Source organism: Musca domestica, unplaced genomic scaffold, assembly GCF_030504385.1.
Source record: "Musca domestica strain aabys unplaced genomic scaffold, Musca_domestica.polishedcontigs.V.1.1 50, whole genome shotgun sequence".
Classification (NCBI taxonomy): Eukaryota; Metazoa; Arthropoda; class Insecta; order Diptera; family Muscidae; genus Musca; species Musca domestica.
The window spans coordinates 4,731,194-4,751,411 of NW_026712347.1; the positions used below are offsets into that span (position 1 = coordinate 4,731,194).

The window sequence follows — 20,218 nt, forward strand, 5'->3', positions numbered from 1 at the left end:
GAGAGAAAATTGTCTGTGCAGGTCCACGTCTTCGTATAGCCCCCATATAACGGAACCCCCGATGTTAGGTATTTTGATGATTTTAGCGACATTATTTACCGAAATTATATCAAATTTGGTATTTGAAGTTCGTACTGGATACTACAGCCTATGACAGAAAATTGTCTGTGCAGGTCCACGTTTTATAACCCCCATGGTACCTCCCTATATTCGGTATTTTGATGATTTTAGCTACATTATAAACAGATTTTTTTCAAGTTTCGCATTTGAATATTGTAATAGCTTGTGACAAAAGTTGCCTATGCAGGTCCACGTCGTCGTATAGACCCTAATATACGGCTACATTCGGTATTTTTAAGATTTTAACAGAATTTTTAACGGATTTTATTTTTTTGAAAATTGTTACATTTGTACCAAATGGTGGAGGGTATTCAAATTTCGGCCCGGCCGAAATTACAGCTTTTTTACTTGTTTTTATTATTATATCCAGGAATGGAAAGTCAGAGTTTATAAATTATGATTTGAATAAAAACACAAAAAATAACGTTTCCGAAAATAAGATCATATCATCCTGATATAACAACATTAAAATGTAGGGTAATGATTGTTCTCATTATTTTCGATTTCATAAAAGAAAAGTCGGTTATCGTAGTAACATTTTTACATTCTTGCAGGCTCTGGAGCTGAGCAGCTACTGTCATAGTGAACATAAATAAAATTATAAGTTCATTCAACCCAAGTGCGTCCCGGTCGATTTTTTTAGGAGAATCATCTTTAATTTTGACACTCTGACCAAAAAAAACGTTATTAGACCCAACAAAAGTATGAAACGGATTTTAAGATGACATGTCTTTATTTAAATCCAATCTGACACAGGGAACCCTTTTTATAGGCGAACTGAAACAGGGAGCCTTTTTCATAGGCCAGCTGAAGCGAGCTGAAGCAGGGAGCCTTTTTCATAGGCGAGCTGAAGCAGGGAGCTTTTTTCATAAGCGAGCTGAAGCAGGGAGCCTTTTTCATAGGCGAGCTGAAGCAGAGTGCCTTTTTCATAGGCGAGCTGATACAGGGAGCCTTTTTCAGAGGCGAGCTGAAGCAGGAAGTCTTTTTCATAGGCGAGCTGAAGCAGGCAGCCTTTTTCATAGGCGAGCAGAAGCAGACAGCCTTTTTCATAGGGTCACCGACGAATATTTCGAGGTCTTGCAAACGGAATGACAAAGTTAAAATACCCTCCTTTTCAAGGTGGAGGGTATAAAAATATGTCAAAATTCTTCAACTTTAAGTAATTCTGTTAAAAAATGTGGCTTATCGGTAGGCATGGTACAATTACAGAAGGTAGAACAAAGCTAGCCCCTAAATATAATTTTTTTCTTTTTGTGTATGTGTGTGTACAGGGTGAGATAAAACAACTGCAACAAAGTCAAACGCCATATTTTTTACTTTTTTTTTTAAATTTTATTGAATGAAAGCAAAAATGTGGGAAATTGCGTGAAATTTTAGAATAAGTTCAGATTTGTTCGAATCGGTCACCTTTGGCACGAATTATGGCCTTCAAACGGCCAATGAAACCGTCACACTCTGCCCGAATGTTGGTCTGCGGTATTTCGGCCCATTCCCGGCGAAGCGCTTGCTTGAGGTGATCGACACTTTGATATATTTTAGTGCCAACCTTGCTTTACAAAATACTCCAGACACAATTGTCCAACCGATTGGTTCCGAAGAGTTTGGTGGCCATTGTGCACTGGAAATAAAGCGAGGAACCTCATTTGGTAACCATTCTTGGGTCGCGCATGCACAGTGCGATGGTGCTAAGTCCTATTAAAATGTCCAAAAGGTCTGCGGCCGAAATGCTTATGTGTCCAAGACTTTAATACACCCTCCAGAATATTTTCGCGATAATATTCGGCATTTATTCTGATGCCACGGTCGATTAATACGAGCGGAGCGCGACCATCGGCTTTAATGGCGGCCCACACCATAATCATGGCCGGCAGTTCACCACTCATGTGCTGCCGCTCATTTTTCAATGTTTGCGGAATGGAATATTGCGATATGTTCAGCTCACGAGCCATTTTTCGGCCACTGCGACGCGGGTTTCGATCAAGTCGCTTCTTTACATTTCGAACCATTTCTGCTGATGTTGCTGTTTTCTCCCGTCCACTTCCTTTATGCTACCAGCATCACGTTATCGAGCGATGGTACAAGACACAAAAGATTTTTTCACATTTAAATGCTGGAGTGCTCTAACGATAGCCACTTGTGGTTTTCCAGCCAAATATAAAGAAATCACACTAGCACGCGTCATCACGAATAATTTTTTTCTGGAAAATTCTCACCGTAATGCTTTTGTACGCTTGTAAACAATATAATGAGCTTTCACTGGAATAATTTTAACAGCTGTCGGACGAGTGGCTTAAAAATTACAGCAGTCTGAAGTTGGTTGCAGTTTTTTCATCTCACCCTGTATTTGAACCGATTTTCACCAAATTTGATGTAATTGCTTTTAAACTAAATGCGGTCGGATGTGCCAAAATTAATTTAAGTTGGACTGATGTAAGCCGTTTGGCACACAATTAATCCGAAATCGAAGATATATATGAGAGCTATATCCAAATCTTGATAAAATTTGGCAGAGGTATTTCCTGGCTATATCTGATATCTGGTATCAAATATCATTCTTGTGGGGTGCATATTACGAATGTGAGGGACTTAAACACCAAATCGGATGAAACATATATATGGAAGCTATATCAATATCTTAACCGATTTTCACCAAATTTTTATTATATATTGGTCATTTGGTGCACAATTGACCCGAAATCGGTTGAAGATATATATGAGAGTTCTCACCAATTTAAATAGAGTTCGTCCTTGGGCAAAACAAATATTTTTTGCAAAATTTCATCTCAATCGAATAAAAAATGCAACCTGCATTTTGTTTACAAGAATAAGTGAACAGACGGACAGAAATATATAAAACGACTCAGAAAGTGATTCTATGAAGATCCTCAAAAGTAATTATGGGTCTAACTCGCTTTTTCTCCATGTTACAAACAAATGCACAAAGACATAATATGTACCCTCACCACTATGTGGTGTAGGGTATAAAAATTGTAGTACGTATCATTGATCAAAGGTTATATTTTCACAATTTCAATATCCCCATCTCTGCACAGTGAACGAGAGTAAGAGATAGAGAGGATGATTACATGATAATGCCTCTCAGCTCATGGAGAGATAGTTACGTGCCCAGCCAAATGGAACATTTCTTTTGTTGTAAACAAACAATAGTAAACATATTGGAGTAAAATAAATAACAACAACCACTAAATGGAGCTATGAAGTGTTTGTTGTGAAAGAAGAAATTAACCTGTAAACAAGTATGTGTGTGGATATTTAAGTACTCCAAAATATTATTACAACAACTCATATCGACGGATGTTGAAAAACAAATTTACAAAACCATTGACACCGCCAAGGGTCTAGTATCAAACAGATGTGTTCGCATGGTTTGGGGGAAAAGAGTTTAGGTTAGAATTTGGATGTTTGGTGGTTTCTGAGGTCATGGTACTCTGTGGTTGTTATGAAAAACTTTTAAACCTGAAGAGGGACAGTCTAACTTATCTTTTGAGTTATGGTCAAGTATCTGAAGAATTAAAACGGAAAATGATGAAAAAAGTCTCAGTTAAAGTTGGCTGCATTTTTGGTTCGGGTAGAACTTGGTCGCCAACTTGTCGACATTTTTCGTTAGCAAAATTTTTATTTTACCGATTTTTGTCGGTAGTTAAAAAAGAAAATAATTATTAGAGAAAAAACTTAATCGTATAATTCCTGAAGAACCTTAAGATTATAAAATCCGTTACCACAATGTTCTAATTTTTCAAATTTTTTTAGAAAAATATAAATTTTATTTCTTCCAGAGAAATAGATTGGTTTACTGATTGGTATTGAATTCTAGCAACCGAAAACGTGACTATGGTTAAATGAGCCGCACACGATGGTCTCCAATACCAAATTCTAAAATACTTTACATATTTGGACCCTTTTTTAAATATGGCTTAAACATCCACACATCTACACACATTTCTGTGAGTGTGTGTGTATGTATGTAAACACTCCGATGAATAATCTTAATGTAAAACAAATGGGTCCGTTTTGCTCCAAATTTCATGATTCATGATGTTGTCTGGATGACTCGTGCTTTGTGATGCCCCTTTTGCCACAAGAAGAGGTTTTATGTTTTTTTGTATTTTTGTTGAGCGACCATACCACGCTGATCCCCAACAAAGCGTAACAAACAAACGTTAATACGTACGTACGCCACAGTACAGAGCAATCATTGGGGTCAAAACATTAGCGCTCTTTGTTACAATTAAATTAATTCAAACACTCAGCCCAAATGCATGAGGCCGCTATGAACATTTCAATGTGGGGATACTTTCATGCCGAACAGATCAGACAGATCATGGGTGTTCATTCATATGCACGATCGCCGGCCCAACTTTCTATCGCTTGTCATGGTGGCTTATTCATAACTACAAACATTGAGCTGATGTTCATTTGTATATGTGTGTATGTTCTTCTATCTCTTCTGGTACTCCAAATAACACATACTCCCCCTCATTGGAAGTGTAGACAAAATAATTCGGAAGTTAAACAATAGAAGTATGACTTGATTTTGCATTCAAATGGTCATCCCACACTGGCCGAGTTCTGGGCCGTGGGGAATGATTGGGAGTTTCATATTTCGCACAGTGTGCTTGAAAAATAGAGAGGGTGTATATATATATATATATAGGTTATAGATGTTTAAGATAACCTAATAATTTGTACAAAATGTAAACCAAAAATCCAAGGAGAATCTATGAAGAGAGCAATTTTGGTGTTTGCAAAATTATTACTGCTAATTTTTTCTCAAAAAGAATTATCCGTGGATGCAAAACTGTTTACAAATTTCAGGCAATAATTTACTCCTCTTAATTATTTTTTTCAGATAATAATCATTCAATATTGACAATATTAACTAACTTTCTTGACTTTTTTCAAATATTTAATTAGTAAAAATTATCCCGTAACATCGGCAGATTGAAAACCCACTGCCGAATCAAAAATTTTCACAAATTCTCGGTAATAAATTACTTTTTTTTAATTATTTTTCAGATTATAAGCATAATACAATGTTAATATACCAAAAACGAACGGTGGTGCAGAAACAGATGTAATCAATAGGCCAAGAAAGCGGACGACTGCTAGTCGTATGGAGTAGTCCAAATATGTCCAGAACAACCAAACTTAAATTATTCGAAGCATGTCTCAAATCATTTATCCTATACGGCAGTGAAACCTGCTTTTTGCAAAACTCCATCAAAAAAAGTTACAGTTAGTTATAAACAAATGCCTTAGGATCACATGTTTAAATAACCAAGAAGGCCATCGAATGGAAACACAAAGAATCACGAAATAGATTTAAGACAAAACAAAAATAAGTAGTTTTTTTTATTCAACACCAATCAGGGGTTGTTATGATATGTATTTTTTTAACAATTTTAACGAATTTAAATAATTTTTTCATTCAAAATTTTCATTTTCAAAATTGGATTGGCAGTTCATTGTCCCAGCAACTGTGTCGATGTGACTACCTGTACTCTGGAGTTATCAATATCATCAGCTGATTAAGAAAACAGGTGTTTCAGGCAATAATTGACTCCTTTTACTTATTATACCCTCCATCTTGGAAAGGAGGGTACATTAACTCTGTCATTCCGTTTGTAACATCCTTAAATATCCTGTCTGTTGAAATCACGATACGTCAAGAGCGCCAAAACTTAGCAGAACAATATGCATTGTGTCTAGAATGGTTGGTATTGAAAATGAGATATATCGGCCCATGTTTTGTTATAGTCCTCATATAACGGTACCTCCCGATATTCGTCATAACGGGTCCCATTTCGTGTGGCGAGACATTGCATTTATAGGTCCACGCTTTGGTATAGCCCCCATATAAAGGAAACCTCTCGATATTCGGTATTTTTATTATTTTTGCCCCATTTTTTATCACGGATTTGTATAAAAATTTGTATTTGTTGGTCATAATGGGTTTCAGCTCCGGTGGCGAAACATTGCATGTATGGGTCCACGATTTGGTATAGCCCCCATATAACGGTACCTCCCAATATTTGGTATTTTGATGGTTTTTGCCACATTTTTTAACTGATTTGTCTAAAAATTGGCATTTGTAGGTCATAGTGGGTCCTAGTTCTTGTGGCGAAACATTGTATAGGTCCACGTTTTGGTATATAATAACCATATAACGGTACCTCCCGATATTCGGTATTTTGATGATTTTTGACACATTTTTTCACGAATTTCTCTGAAAATTTGTAGTTGTATCTCATAATGGGTTCCAACTCCTTTGGCGAGACATTGCATGTATATGTCCACGATTTGGTATAGCCCCCATATAACGGTACCTCCCGATATTCGGCATTTTAATGGTTTTTGACACAATTCTTAGCGGATTTTTCTAGAAATTGATATATCTTGGCCTTAATGGGTTCTAGCTTTTTTGGTGAAACACTGTATGTAGAGGTCCACGTTTTTGTAAAGACCCATATAGCCGTATTTCCCGATATTCGGTGTTTTGATGATTTTTGGCACATTTTCCCATGAATATGTCTAAAAATTGGTATATGTAGGTCATAATGGGCTCTAATGTTTCCTTTACCCTAAGGTGGAGGGTATTAAAAGTTTGGCCCGGCCGAACTTAATGTTTTTTTACTTGTTTTTTTTTTCAGATATTAACTAACTTTGATGACTTTTTGCCATACAGGGTGAGATAAAAAACTGCAACAAAGTTAAAAGCCATAATTTTTATACCCTCATATACCATATGGCTAGAGAGGGTGTATATTATTTGATACGGTCAAAACGTGCCTAGTGGAAATATCGGTTTTAGATCATAGGTCTCTTCGGACCAAATCCGTTTCAGGACATTTGGAGTCTATCTAGCGATATCCGTCCGTCTGTCGGCTGGCTGGATTTGAACCAAACTTGGTACATCGTAATATTATTGTCAAACTTAGATCTAGTTCGGAGATGGGCGATATTGGTCCACTCCTTCTGGTCTCCCCTACAAAATGTCAAAATTTTCAAATAAAATAATTCACTGCACAGTAAGAGAAAGAATAATCCGATTTTGCTTCAACTTTGGAAATCCTAATATTTGCATCAGTGCTAGGTCAGGTGCGAAAATGGACAATATCTGTTCACTCCACCAAGTACCTCCCACACAAAGGTACAATTTTGAATAATTATAACTCTAATAAAATATGAAATATTTTTCTGCTGTAAAGATAGAATATGTCAGTTCACTCCATCTAGTACCTCCCCCACAAAGGATCAACATTTTGAATACCTATTAAGCTAAAAAAACGCGATTCAGTTCAGACTTGGCACATCTCAATATTCCATCACCACAAGATCTGTTATAACGTTGGTAAAAATCAGACCATTCCTTCCCACAAAGGATTAAAGTTTTGAATAACCAAAACGATTATAAAATCCGAAATAAACATCCGGTTATTTTCAAATTACATACATTACAGTATTTTTATTAAACCAAGGTCTGTTTTGAAGATTTAATATATCGTTCCACGCCTTCTAGTTCCCCTCCATATAAGGGCAACATTTTAAATATCCATGAAGTACATAAAACACGAAATTAACATCCGATTCCATTTAGACTTGGCACATCTCAATATTTCCATCAACACAAGACTCCTTATAAAGATGGTAGAGATCGGACCATTTCTTCTGGTACCTCTCCCACATAGGGTTCGAGATTTTGAAAAAGAAAACGTTTAAAGGAAACGAAATAAGCATCCAAATTTCACACACACAAACATTTTTGCTAACAGAAGATGTCTTGCGAAGATTATATATATCTGCGAAACACTTCTGGTACCTCACCCAAAAGGGTCATAATTTTCAATACTGTCATAACTTGCGAAACAAGTCTGCGATTCTTTACAACTTGCTATCTAAATATTTCTCCTTACCAGAAGTCTGATATGAATATGTAAATTATCGGAATTTATGATTTCCCCTACACCACAAGGTGGTCAGGGTATTATGTCTTTGTGCATTTGTTTGTAACAGGCAAAAGGAAACGAGATAGACCCATAGTTCCTTTTGATGATCTGCATAGAATCACTTTCTGAGTTGATTTATGCATGTCAATCCGTCCGTCCGTCTGTCCATGTATTCTTGTGAACAAAATGCAGGTCGCATTTATTATCCGATTGAGATAAAATTTTCCAAACAACATTTGTTTAGCCCAAGAACGAACCCTATTGAAATTGGAGATAATCGGTAAAAATTTAGATATAGCTCCGATATATATCTTCGTCCGATTTGCCTTTTATTGTGCACCAAACGTGTAATATCAGCCCGAATAGTATGGAATTTTGCACATACAACCAAATTAGGTCTGAAAATAAGTATGCCATATTTGATCGAAATCGGTTCAGATATAGCCAATATCCCATATATATTGTTCATCCGATTTGTTATTTTTGTCCTCCGCAGCCGTAATATGCACTCTGTAACAAAAATATTTGGGGAAATATATCAAATGCATCTCAGAAATACCTTTGCTAAATTTTATCGAGATCAGTTCAGATTTGGATATAGCTCCCATATATAACTTCGTCCGATTTACCTTTTATTGTGCACCAAATGTCTAATATTTGCCATTGAGTCTAGAAGGTAGTCTGCCAAATTTGGTGAAGATCGGTTCAGATAAAGCTATAGCTCCCATATATATTGTTCATCCGATTTATTGTATTTGTTACCCACAGCCGTAATATGCACTCCGTAACAACGATATTCAGGGAAATATATCAAATACAGCTCAGAAATATCTTTGCCAAATTTTATCGAGATCGGTTCAAATTTAAATATAGCTCCCATATATATCTTTATTTGATTTCAAATTAATTTTGCACCAGATGGGCAATACAAGTCCGAATTTAAAAGATACAAATGCTTCGGCATATTTAGTCCTTTGAATTTTAAAATATAATTATAATCATAGTGTGTTTGATTGAATTCTCCCATAAAAACTTTTAATTGTTATGTGGAGCTCAACGAAATTAGCAAAGTGGTGTAGGGTATCATAAAATTGGCCCGCCCGACTTTAGGACTTTCTTTACTGGTTTTATCTGTATTAGATTAAGTATGAAAACGGAATACTTCGAAATATTTCCACATTTTCCAAAAATATTGGTCAACTGCTTCGGAACCTCCCAAATAATGGGTCAACAGTTTGAATAATCATAACCTTAGGCTGGGGGTACACATATGTCGGCAAAACCGACTGATACTGTTTGACTTGTTTTTAAATACCTTCGGTTGTTAATCTGAAGACAGCAAATTTAGATTATTCTTGTTCCATATGAAGTGGAGCCTCCATACAGTTTTGTTACCACATGACATTCCCAAATACTGTGCCTGGGAGAAATTGATATTATGCACCCACACAGTTGATGGTGTCAACAATGGCAGTCGCATTAACTCAACAGAATTTGTGTGTTGTTTTTGTCTCATCAATAAATATCGCTGCCCCTCCGTGCGAGATATTTGATGATTTTGCAGAGGTCATCATAATTTGGTGACATTAGCTTCATAATCATCGTCGTCATCATCAGGGGTTTGAATGATTATGAATCACAAATTAAATAAAAAACGTTGTTAATATTAAATGAAAATTTGAATTTTTATTTATAGATCGAATGGAGAGAGGAAAAACAATTAAGAGATAGTAGTTGATTGTTCATAAATTATATTTTGTATTGAGTTCACTTAATTGTTGTAAGATTAATATACTTAATTATTTGGAAGGATCCAACTATAAAAAAAACAATTTGGACCACATTTGGCATAGACATTTCTAGTACACTAAGAGGTTTGGTATTGGGGCTATAACGAACCACGTTTAGGGGTAAATTCCAATGTAAGGGTACCTCCTAATATTCCGAATTTTGAATGTTCTAGCTTTAACTTACAACCAAATATTTGTAATAAGTAGCTAAGTTATCCCCTCGCAAATAATACCGGGTGAGATGAAAAAACTACAACCAACTTCACTTGTCCGACAGCTGTTAAAATTATTCCTGTGACAGCTCATTATATTGTTTACAAGCAAACATTTTGGTGAGAATTTTCCATAAAAAAAATTATTCGTGATGGAATTCAAGCGTGATAGTGTGATTTCTGGTATTTAAATGTGAATAAATCGTTTGTGTCCCGTACCATCGATCGTTACCGTGATACTGGTAGCGTAGCCCTACGTCAAGGAAGTGGACGGAAGAAAACAACATCAGCAGAAATGGTTCGAAAAGTAAAGAAGCAACTTGATCGAAACCCGCATCGCAGTGGCCGAAAATGCCTCGTGAGCTGAATATATCGCAATATTCCATTCGGCAAATATTGAAAAATGAGCTCGGGGTAAAGCCATTGAAATTCCAAAAAGTGCAAGAACTTACACCGCATCAGAAAGAATATATACTAAAAAGAGCTAAAGGTTTGCTTCACTTGGCAGAAAGTGGTGAACTGCCGAATTTGGTTTTCTCCGATAAGAAAACATTCGTTGTCCAGTATTTTGTAAACAAGCAAAATGATCGTGTTTACTTGCCGAAGAAGTCAGCTGAAAATGTGCAACTTCGTTTGGCTAGCAGAACTTAAGCGCCGGCCATGGTGATGGTGTGGGCCGCCATAACAGCCGATGGTCGCTCTCCGCTTGTATTTATCGACCGTGGCATCAGAATAAATGCCGAATATTATCGCAAAAATATTCTGGAGTGTGTATGAAAGTCTTGGGCACGCAAACATTTTGGCCCCAGACCTTGGACATTCCAACAGGACTCAGCACCATCGCACTCAGCACGCTCCATCCAAAAATGGTTACAAAATAAGGTTCCTCGTTTCATTTCCATCGCACAATGGCCACCAAAATCTCCCGATTTCAATCCGTTGGACTATTGTGTCTAGAGTATTTTGGAAAGCAAGGTTGGCACTAAAAAATACCAAAGTGTCAATCACCTCAAGCAAGCGTTTCGCCGGGAATGGGCCAACATACCGCAGAGCAACATTGGGGCAGCGTGTGACGGTTTCATTGGCCGTTTGAAGGCCATAATTTGTTCCAAAGGTGACCAATTCGAACAAATCTAAACTTATTCTAAAATTTGATGCTATTTCCGACATTTTTTGCTTTCATTCAATAAAATTAAAAAAAAAAAGTTAAAAATTATGGCATTTGACTTTGTTGCAGTTTTTTTTATCCCACCCTATATTTCATTATGGGCCTACATATTAGAATATGCTCCTATTTTGTATGTTTCAGAGGCATCAAGCCAGATATTCAGAAATTTGAACCGAATTGGGTTTACTTTTGCAGTTTAGGTTTTTATTTGATCAAAATTCATCTCAAGAAAAACTTTTAATCACCCCTACTCTGTAAGACGTCGTCGACAGCTAACGTCGACGCCTTGTGTCGCCGTGTTAATTTTGGCACCCCTGAAGTCGTGTCGACAGCAGACGACGAGTACTTGGTACTCGCTAAGGCGTTTATACAACCATGGTATAATGATATCAAGGTAGGGCTATGATACCATATGATTTCAATTTTTTTATTTTCTTGGCTTAATATGTCATCTTTATTTGTTTATGTATGTGTTTTCTTTTCAATAACAAAAAAATTGTTCAGAAAACATTCAAATTCGAATGTTTTCAAAATGTTTATTTCATCGTATGCATCGACAAAATCTAGAGTTTTTGTAGCGAAATAATCCTTTAGAGATATATAGAACCTGGTTTTGAAAAGAAGTGTTAAACTTTCATTCGGTTTTCGCGGTTTTCAATTATTTATTCAAAATGAATGCAACAAGTTGTTTGATTTTGTTATTGTTTTGATACTATTTCTGACATTACAAGCCAAACAGGTAGACCTGTATACTTGTAATTTTTTCAAAGTTGACCTACCTTCTCTTCATTGTACCATGTATACAACCATGTTGAGTCGACTCGACTTACTTTTGGGCGTTACGGTTTTTCTGCACGCCTTGTGACGCCTTGATACAAACAACTGTGTTTTTATTGATTTGTAATTGGTGAAAAAAAAAGAAAATGGAGAAAATTACAAATGGAACGCAATTTGATTGCTTAATAAAAGAACTTGGGAAAAACCCAAGCCTTGCGATTGTTGAGCCAAACCGAGATGCATGTCATTTCCAACACCCAACTGGTATGACCCCTGTGCCAAAAAGCGTAAAGTTGTAGCCAACTTTATTGTGGTGGACACAGAAGTTGACCGAATACTTTTCTTCATTTTCGGTTCAATAGTATCAAGCAAGTATTTAAATGCTGCTTTATTGATGCGAAAATGGTTTTGAAACCTGTAGATAAATGATATATTTTATGAATGGCATGTATCATGACCCAAAATATAAAAATTATAAAACTTACTTGATATGTGGTAGGTTAAATATATCTGACCTTTGCCTTATAATTTTTCTTTGTATACGAAGGCTTTTTTTCTGTTCTTCATCACTAGAACTTGAACTTTCATCAAGAAAATAAATCATTTTACCAAACAAATTGAAGAAAATTTTCTTTATTCGTTAGGGATTACACTTTTTGGTGGTAAATTATCGATACGCAGGCGTCACTGGCCGCGACGTCTTACAAAGTACCAATTTTGCATTCATGTGACAACGCCGACGTCAACGGGTGACAACGACTTTGAGACGACGACGCCTTTGGCGACGACTTACAGAGTAGGGGTGAATATCGCCCTTACGTTTAGACAACCTTCAGAACATGAAACATTTTCTTGTTCTTAGAGTTTGGAGTAGATACCACAAATGATAGCCCCCTAAAATGGGTATTTTTTAGATCCTATATTTTAAGGTCATTTTTAAGTGTCCTAAATTTTGGACAACAAATTTTAGGGTATACAAAGTAGCTGTTCTCCAAAGGGTAGGTCGGAAAATACACCAACTGCTGTTGAAATATCTCTCTTGAAGTCAGAACATCTGTACTCTTCTCCAAGCATTTTAAACGTTCTGTATACATCTCCCAAACCGGGGTTGGTTTCAATATCCTTTCTTGTCTAGAATTTAATTGTGAAACCGTCATTCTGTTTTTGTATTGGTTCCTGTGATGTTTGGATTTCGACACTGTTTTATGCATGCAAGATTTAACTGTTATTCCATTGAGACAAATAAAAACCACATTTTTTATTTGTACAAATATTGGGCTTTTATTGGTATGAATTTAAATCAAATCGATAATGATATGAACACACTTTATAATTTACATAACTTTTTGTTTGCGAGACCCTCACAGGATTAACTCACATAATAAAACCAATTTAATGTACGACCAAATTGAAAATTACAACTAAAATATATGAATATGGTTTACTTTTTTTTTAATATGCAAACAATGGATTCATTAAAATGGAACATATTCTCACACATGTCACTCTGTTTGTTAAAAATTTGCCATGTCGGATTTGTAGATGGACGCTTTTTATACACCCTCGAAAAACATGTTTTATTTGTTTTTCGTTGTGTGGAAAATGCATTTTTTCTCCTATGGTATCAAATGTTGTTTTTTTTTTTTCATAATTATAGTTGAAAACCATTTATTTTGGTGATTTTCGTTTTAGTTCTTTTTATACAAAATATATGTGTTTTCGTTTTCTGTTTAGGCCGTTTTATTGGTTAACGTGTTGCTTGTACTTTTGTTTTTCTTATTATTTTGTTTTGTTTAATGCACTCTATTTAAAAATCCAACGAATTTTTAACATTTGGACTGATGTTTCTGCCACAGCTTAATGTGGGCTTTTGATCCGCATCCTTGTTATCTTCTTGTAATTCTGTGTAAAGAAACACATTTTGTTATTGAATGGAAAAATGTCATGGAGTATAAGAACTTACCTGGAGGCAGATGCAGTTTTTCAATGACAAACTTTTTGCGTCTTAGTTTAAACGCCAAATCAGTAGTTTCAGGCATATAGGCACTTAATGTGTTAATGGCTGTTATTTTACGTAAATGAATCAGTCCATGGTATTCCTTGAAGGCGGGATTTGTTTCCTTATCCGATCCAGCAAAGGACTCGAGTTCAATGGCATAATCGACCAAGTTACGTATTTTTGAAACCAAGGATTCATCCTGTAATTGAAAGATAAAAGCTTAAATTAATATTAACAATTCGATGCAATGTAGAAGACTGTATGCAGAGTTAAAAAGTAACGAGTTTAAGATGCTGGATGTGTTACAGTTTGAGACTTACTTAACCTTAAAATAGACAAACAGATATGTGGGAAAACTACCGGCTTTTGTATGACGACCATCTAGTCTGACCTTCTAGGAGTAGACCATGTCTTCTGGCCTTCTATGAGAATACCATTTAGTTTGGCCTTCTATGAGTTAATCAACAGGTTTTCGATGAGGAGATCAGCAGGTCTTCAATGAGAAGACCATAATTTCTTCTATGAGGAGACCTTAAGGACTTCTATGAGAAACCCTCAGGTCTTCTATGAGAAGACCATTGGGTCTTCTTTGAGAAGACCATTAGGTCTTTTTTGAGAAGACCATTAGGTCTTCTATGAGAAGACAATCAGGTCTTCTCTGAGAAGGCCATTAGGTCTTCTATGAGAAAACCATAAGGTATTCTATAAGAAGACCCTCAGGTCTTCTATGAGAAGACCATTAGGTCTTCTATGAGAAGACCATTAGGTATTCTATGAGAAGATCATGATTTCTTCTATGAGAATACCATGAGGTCTTCCATGAGAAAATCATGAGATTTTCTATGGTGGTGGTCTTCTATGAGAAGGCCATTAGGTCTCAACAAAGGTGTATAAAGAAGAATTACACCATCAAAATACAAAGCATTACTTACATATTTTGCAACCAAATGCATTGGCATTGTTATGAAACAAACCGACACCGATGAACGTACTGCCGCCCTCAAAATGGTTAAGAATTTTAACAAATCATTTCCATAGTTGTCATCATACCACATCGGTGAACCCAGCGAAGTGATGCAGACGCGACATAGACTTTTCTTTATTAGGAAACCACCCGAATGGAATTTGTCATCTCGCAATAGCTGTTGTACCTCTTTGAGTAGACTTAAATATTTGGAATTTTCAAATAGTTGGGTTTTTGTTGGTGCCTTACAAATTGGTGGTGGCGGTGTGGGCAACGATGATGATGTCTCTGTGGATCCCGTTGCATTTTTATCATCGGTTGTCGGATTTCCGGTATTTGAAGGATTTAGAGAATTGGAAGTGTTGTTGGCATTCTCTTGTTCCATTTCTTTGCTAGAATCCATAACGTACGTGGCATCACTGTCATTGTCGTACAAATTGGCGACTTCTTCTTCATCGTCGTCATCATCATCTTGATTGACAACAATCTCATTATCCAACGAATCGTCTGGCCATGTAACCGTATCCGCATTTTCGAACATGTTTACGTCCATGTGTTCCATTAAATTGAAATGATGACCTATTTGAGTTTGTGTTTTTTCTGAATTAACCATGGGCAAATCATTGTAACGCCAGGCAATGCGTAATCCATTCTTGGTAGTATCTGGATTTTCTTGAGCCTCAATTTGGGAATCAATTTCATCCTCATTCAAGGGCTTGGGTAATTTTACAATGAAATGGTTGGGGCTGTCATCTAAGCTGCCAAGGAAAACGGTTTGCTTTGACACAATGCCCTCGGCCATAAAATATTTGGCCAGCACTTTGGAATAGGTAACAAATTTGTCTTCTTCGATCAAACATATTGAACCGATGGGCAAACCACCACCTGTGGCAGGGAGAGAACAAAGAAATCATTATAATGCAATTACTTTTATGTTTATGCCTTGAACTCACCCAGGATTACATCCAAAGACGGATTACCACTTGAGGTTATCACCTGACCTGTTTGAGGGCTGGTCCTTGTAAACGGTATTTGTTTTTGTACATTTCTTTTGCGAAAACTGGACATTATATTTAGTACTCTCGTGTTTTGTATGGTATGTTTATGGAAATATTTTTTGTAAACAATTTTCTCGGCGATTTAATAAAACAGCATTGTATCAATTTCACAACTGTAAATTAAAAGTGTCAATTAGATTAGTAAAACATGCTGTAATAAAATTGGGTAATAAAGTTCACGGTAACCGATAATTAAATGTGCATGTAAGTGGCCTGCCTGCCTGTCAGTCTATGGAACAGGAGATATCTACACGTTTTAGTAACAATTTTCCATTCAATTTCGCACTTAAGATTTATTCCGTGTTCCTCTTATCATTCTCACTCTTGAAAACAACCTGTACCGGCGAAAAATGTATATAATTCCTTGCAGATAGCGCTAGGAGTGGGCCGGACACTCTTCACATTTCAAATGACCATTATCACCCACAACATAATTGAAACGTAACAACGTAACGTATGCTCTAAATAACGCAACACTCAACGTATTGCACTAATCACATTCTGCCATAATAAATTTGCGAAATGGTGTGATTAGCAAATTTCTAATTTTGCAAACATTTTTCCGATTTAGTTTTCAATTATATTTGCATGCATTGGTCTTACCAACAAAACCAAACAACACAGAAAGACTCGCGGCCTTTGTTTTTCTCAAACTCTCACAGAACTTGGCAATTTACACGTTCAACCAACAAGACTTTGAGTAGGGGTATCTCAGTCGAATTTCGACTAGTGTTGTGTAGTTCATGCACGACCTAGTTCAATGGAGTGATTCACTAATAAGAATTAAGGAGACTGAATCAGAATAGTGAAATGATGTGTTCCGGCACTTTTTAGGGGTAAAATTTAATAATATAAAGGTTGTCCCAATCATGCTACAATAAAAAGGTAAGATAGAGCTACCAGCTGATTACAATTTTTTCTAAGTGTGCCACATGGTAGAAGAATACAGGTAGTCGCATTGACACAGCTGCTGGGACAATGAAATGTCAAACCGATTTTGGAATCGAAAAAGTTGAATGAAAAATTATTTAAATTTTTAAAAATTCTTGAAAAAAGAATATTATAACAACCTCCGACTTGTGTCGTATAAGAAAACATATAAAAATCTACTTATTTTTGACAAAATGTTTTAAAAATGTTGACATATCAATGTTCCCAAGCGTTGATGCATCTACCTTTATTCTTCTACCATGATGTACCAGACTTCTGCCAATTTTGTGTATGTATTTATTGTTTTGAAAAATAAAAACAGAATTTTTTCAAAATCAATGATTGGAAGACGCGTACATTGCGAGACGTGCATTAAAGCTATTCGCCAGTTTTGCCATGGAATTGAAATATAAAACTGTTTAGATCATATTTTTGAAAGAAAATCGAGGCATTTAATTCATATTTCCCGCTGTTTAACTTATTTTAAAAATGAGGAAATTATTGAATAAATTAAAAAAAAAGTGTTGCATAGAAATTTGACAGGAAGCGGGCTTTTTTTACGAAGCTGTTCTACCTGGCTATTGTACTATGTGAATTAGATCATACCAACTATGAACCTTAGTCTTTAGAGTAGTCTCAGTTTGGGAACTATATCCAAATCTGAATTGATTTTCAAACAATTTGACCGGGGATTTTGTGCATGCTATAACTTCGATAAGATATAACGGACCGAGTATCATCAAACGGAGAAATCGGTTGAATTTAAAAAAAAACTATCCAATTTGGGCTGATATTACATATATGGTGAATAAATACCGTACAATCGGATAAAGATGTATATCGAAGGTATATAAAAATTTTAACCGATCTTGAAAAGATTTGGCTGGGGTATAGCTATGTCTGAACTGAATTCAGCTTCTGCGCTGAATTCTGTGGGAAGCGCCAAAATTCAGTCCATTTGGGCTGATATTAGCCATTTGATGCACAAAAAACCTTAAATTGGATAACGATATATATGACATGATGATATGATTATGGGGAGGGGTACGGTTGTATAGGGGCTATATGATATCGTGTATCTATATAAATAATACTCTTCCAGAGGGTAAAGTACTCAGAGAGACCTCCTTGTGTGGATTTTCAGGCAATTCCATCGGAAAATGTGGCTAAAATCATCAAAATACCGAATATCGGTGGGTACCGTTGTATGGGGGGCTATACGATATCGTGGATCTATATAATTAATTCTTTTCCAGAGGGTAACGTACTCAGAAAGAACTCCTTGTGTGAATTCTCGGACAATTCCATCGGAAAATGTGACTAAAATCATCAAAATACCGAATATCGGAGGGGTATCGTTGTATGGGAGCTATACGATATCGTGAAACTATATAATTAATTCTCTTCCAGAGGGTACACAGAAAGAACTCCTTGTGTGAATTCTTAGACAATTCCATTGTAAAATGGGGCTAAAATTATCAAAATACCGAATATCGGGGGGTACGGTTCTATAGGGGCTATATTATATCGTGTATCTATATAAATAATACTCTTACAGAGGGTAAAGTACACAGAAAGAACTCCTTGTGTGAATTCTCAGACACTTTCATCGGAAAATGTGGCTAAAATCATCAAAATACCGAATATCAGGGGGGGGGGGGTACAGTTGTATGAAGGCTATACGATATCGTGGATCTATATAAATAATTCTCTTCTAGAGGATAAAATACTCAGAAAGAACTCCTTGTGTGAATTCTCAGACAATTCCATCGGAAAATGTGGCTAAAATCAGCAAAATACCGATTATGGGGAGGGGTACGGTTGTATAGGGGCTATATGATATCGTGTATCTATATAAATAATACTCTTCCAGAGGGTAAAGTACTCAGAGAGACCTCCTTGTGTGGATTTTCAGACAATTCCATTGGAAAATGTGGCTGAAATCATCAAAATACCAAATATCGGGGGTATCGTTGTATGGGGGGCTTTACGATATCGTGGACCGATATACCCTTCCCTTATGAGCGCATTATGGGTCTTGAATTCGCCTTCTTCTTCTGTGTCACCTTATGGATTTGCTTCTAAAAATTACCAGGCGATTAAAATAAGAGTCAAGGCAAAATCTGTATTGAGTATATACTCATATATATACTATTCAGTATATAGTCAATACAGATTTTAGCATTTTCTTTGGTTCGTGTCAACAACTACTTAATCATTTTTTTTTGTAATTTTATTACTAACAGCCTGGTCAATCGTGTAAGTGTCGAATTAGTAATCCCTAGTTGGAAAACTGTCATATGAAATGTTTGCATAACAGTGGGTATAGATGGCGCTATATAAAACGTGGAACAACGTATAAACTAGTATGAAATGTAGATGCCATCATGCCCATACAATGTCTATAATTAGTTATAGTTTTCAAATGCAGATGTCGCTGTGTGTGATTTTAAGTAAAACATAGAAAGTACTAAAATATGTATCAAGTGAAGATGTCACTATATCTTGTAAATGAGTACTTAGTTTCATCTTTTAAATCTAGGTGTCTCTGCAGGCAAAAACGTGATATTATCTAGGCCGTTACCGGCTTGATTTTATTAATCTTTAGAGACATCTAAATTTCATTTTGTATATTAAGATTAATCTTATTAGTTGTCCTCGGTAAGTTGAGGTGAATTGAAAGTAATTTATGATTGGTATCTGACGCAGTAGTCATCGCAATGAAGGTATCTGTTCAATGAAAGTAAAAAATGTAAATGTAAAGAACCTGGTCAATGTTCCTTCCGAAGTGGCTGTATATTGTGATATTTTGAAATTTTTGAAAGCAGCCACGACAAAATTGTTGTTTTTGAATGGCGCCCAATTAACATTGTAAAATCTTTATACCTTTAACCATGTAATTCACTTTTATAACTCATCGAAATAGTCACCCTATAAAGTACATACGTTCTTGACAATGTAGGCATGCTCGTCTATCTGTACCTCTGTGAATTTTGGCATAATTATGTATTGTCTGTAAGTTTTAAGTTTTGAATAACCAAAACGATTATAAAATCCGCATTCGGTTCTCTTCATATTTCAGACATCCCATTATTTCCACTAACACAAGATCTGCTGTGGAGATGTAATATATCTGCTCACTCCTTCTGGTACCTTTCCCACAAAGGGCCAACATTTTGAATATCCGTGGAGCTCATAAAACGCAAATTTTACATCTAATTCCATTCAGACTA

At 35.9% G+C, this 20,218-nt stretch overlaps 1 protein-coding gene across 1 annotated transcript; it reads right to left on the bottom strand.

Moving 5' to 3' along the window:
• Positions 1-13,473: 13,473 nt before the first annotated feature.
• Positions 13,474-16,811, bottom strand: LOC131805348 (elongator complex protein 4-like). The gene is made up of 5 exons (XM_059128446.1): positions 16,659-16,811; positions 15,951-16,168; positions 14,966-15,882; positions 13,998-14,232; positions 13,474-13,936 (listed from the first exon to the last, which is right to left on the bottom strand). Exons 2-5 carry the CDS (start codon positions 16,063-16,065, stop codon positions 13,842-13,844), a joined length of 1,362 nt encoding a protein of 453 aa, XP_058984429.1. The 5' UTR covers positions 16,066-16,168; positions 16,659-16,811; the 3' UTR covers positions 13,474-13,841.
• Between the last annotated feature and the right edge of the window lie 3,407 nt (positions 16,812-20,218).

Coding starts and splice junctions, on each gene's coding strand:
- LOC131805348 (XM_059128446.1), bottom strand. CDS start 16,065: ATGTCCAGTTTTCGCAAAAGAAATGTACAAAAACAAATACCGTTTACA. Junction 15,883..15,950: donor GTCTTTGGATGTAATCCTGG/GTGAGTTCAAGG, acceptor TCCCTGCCACAG/GTGGTGGTTTGCCCATCGGT. Junction 14,233..14,965: donor TGCATTTGGTTGCAAAATAT/GTAAGTAATGCT, acceptor TTTCAATTACAG/GATGAATCCTTGGTTTCAAA.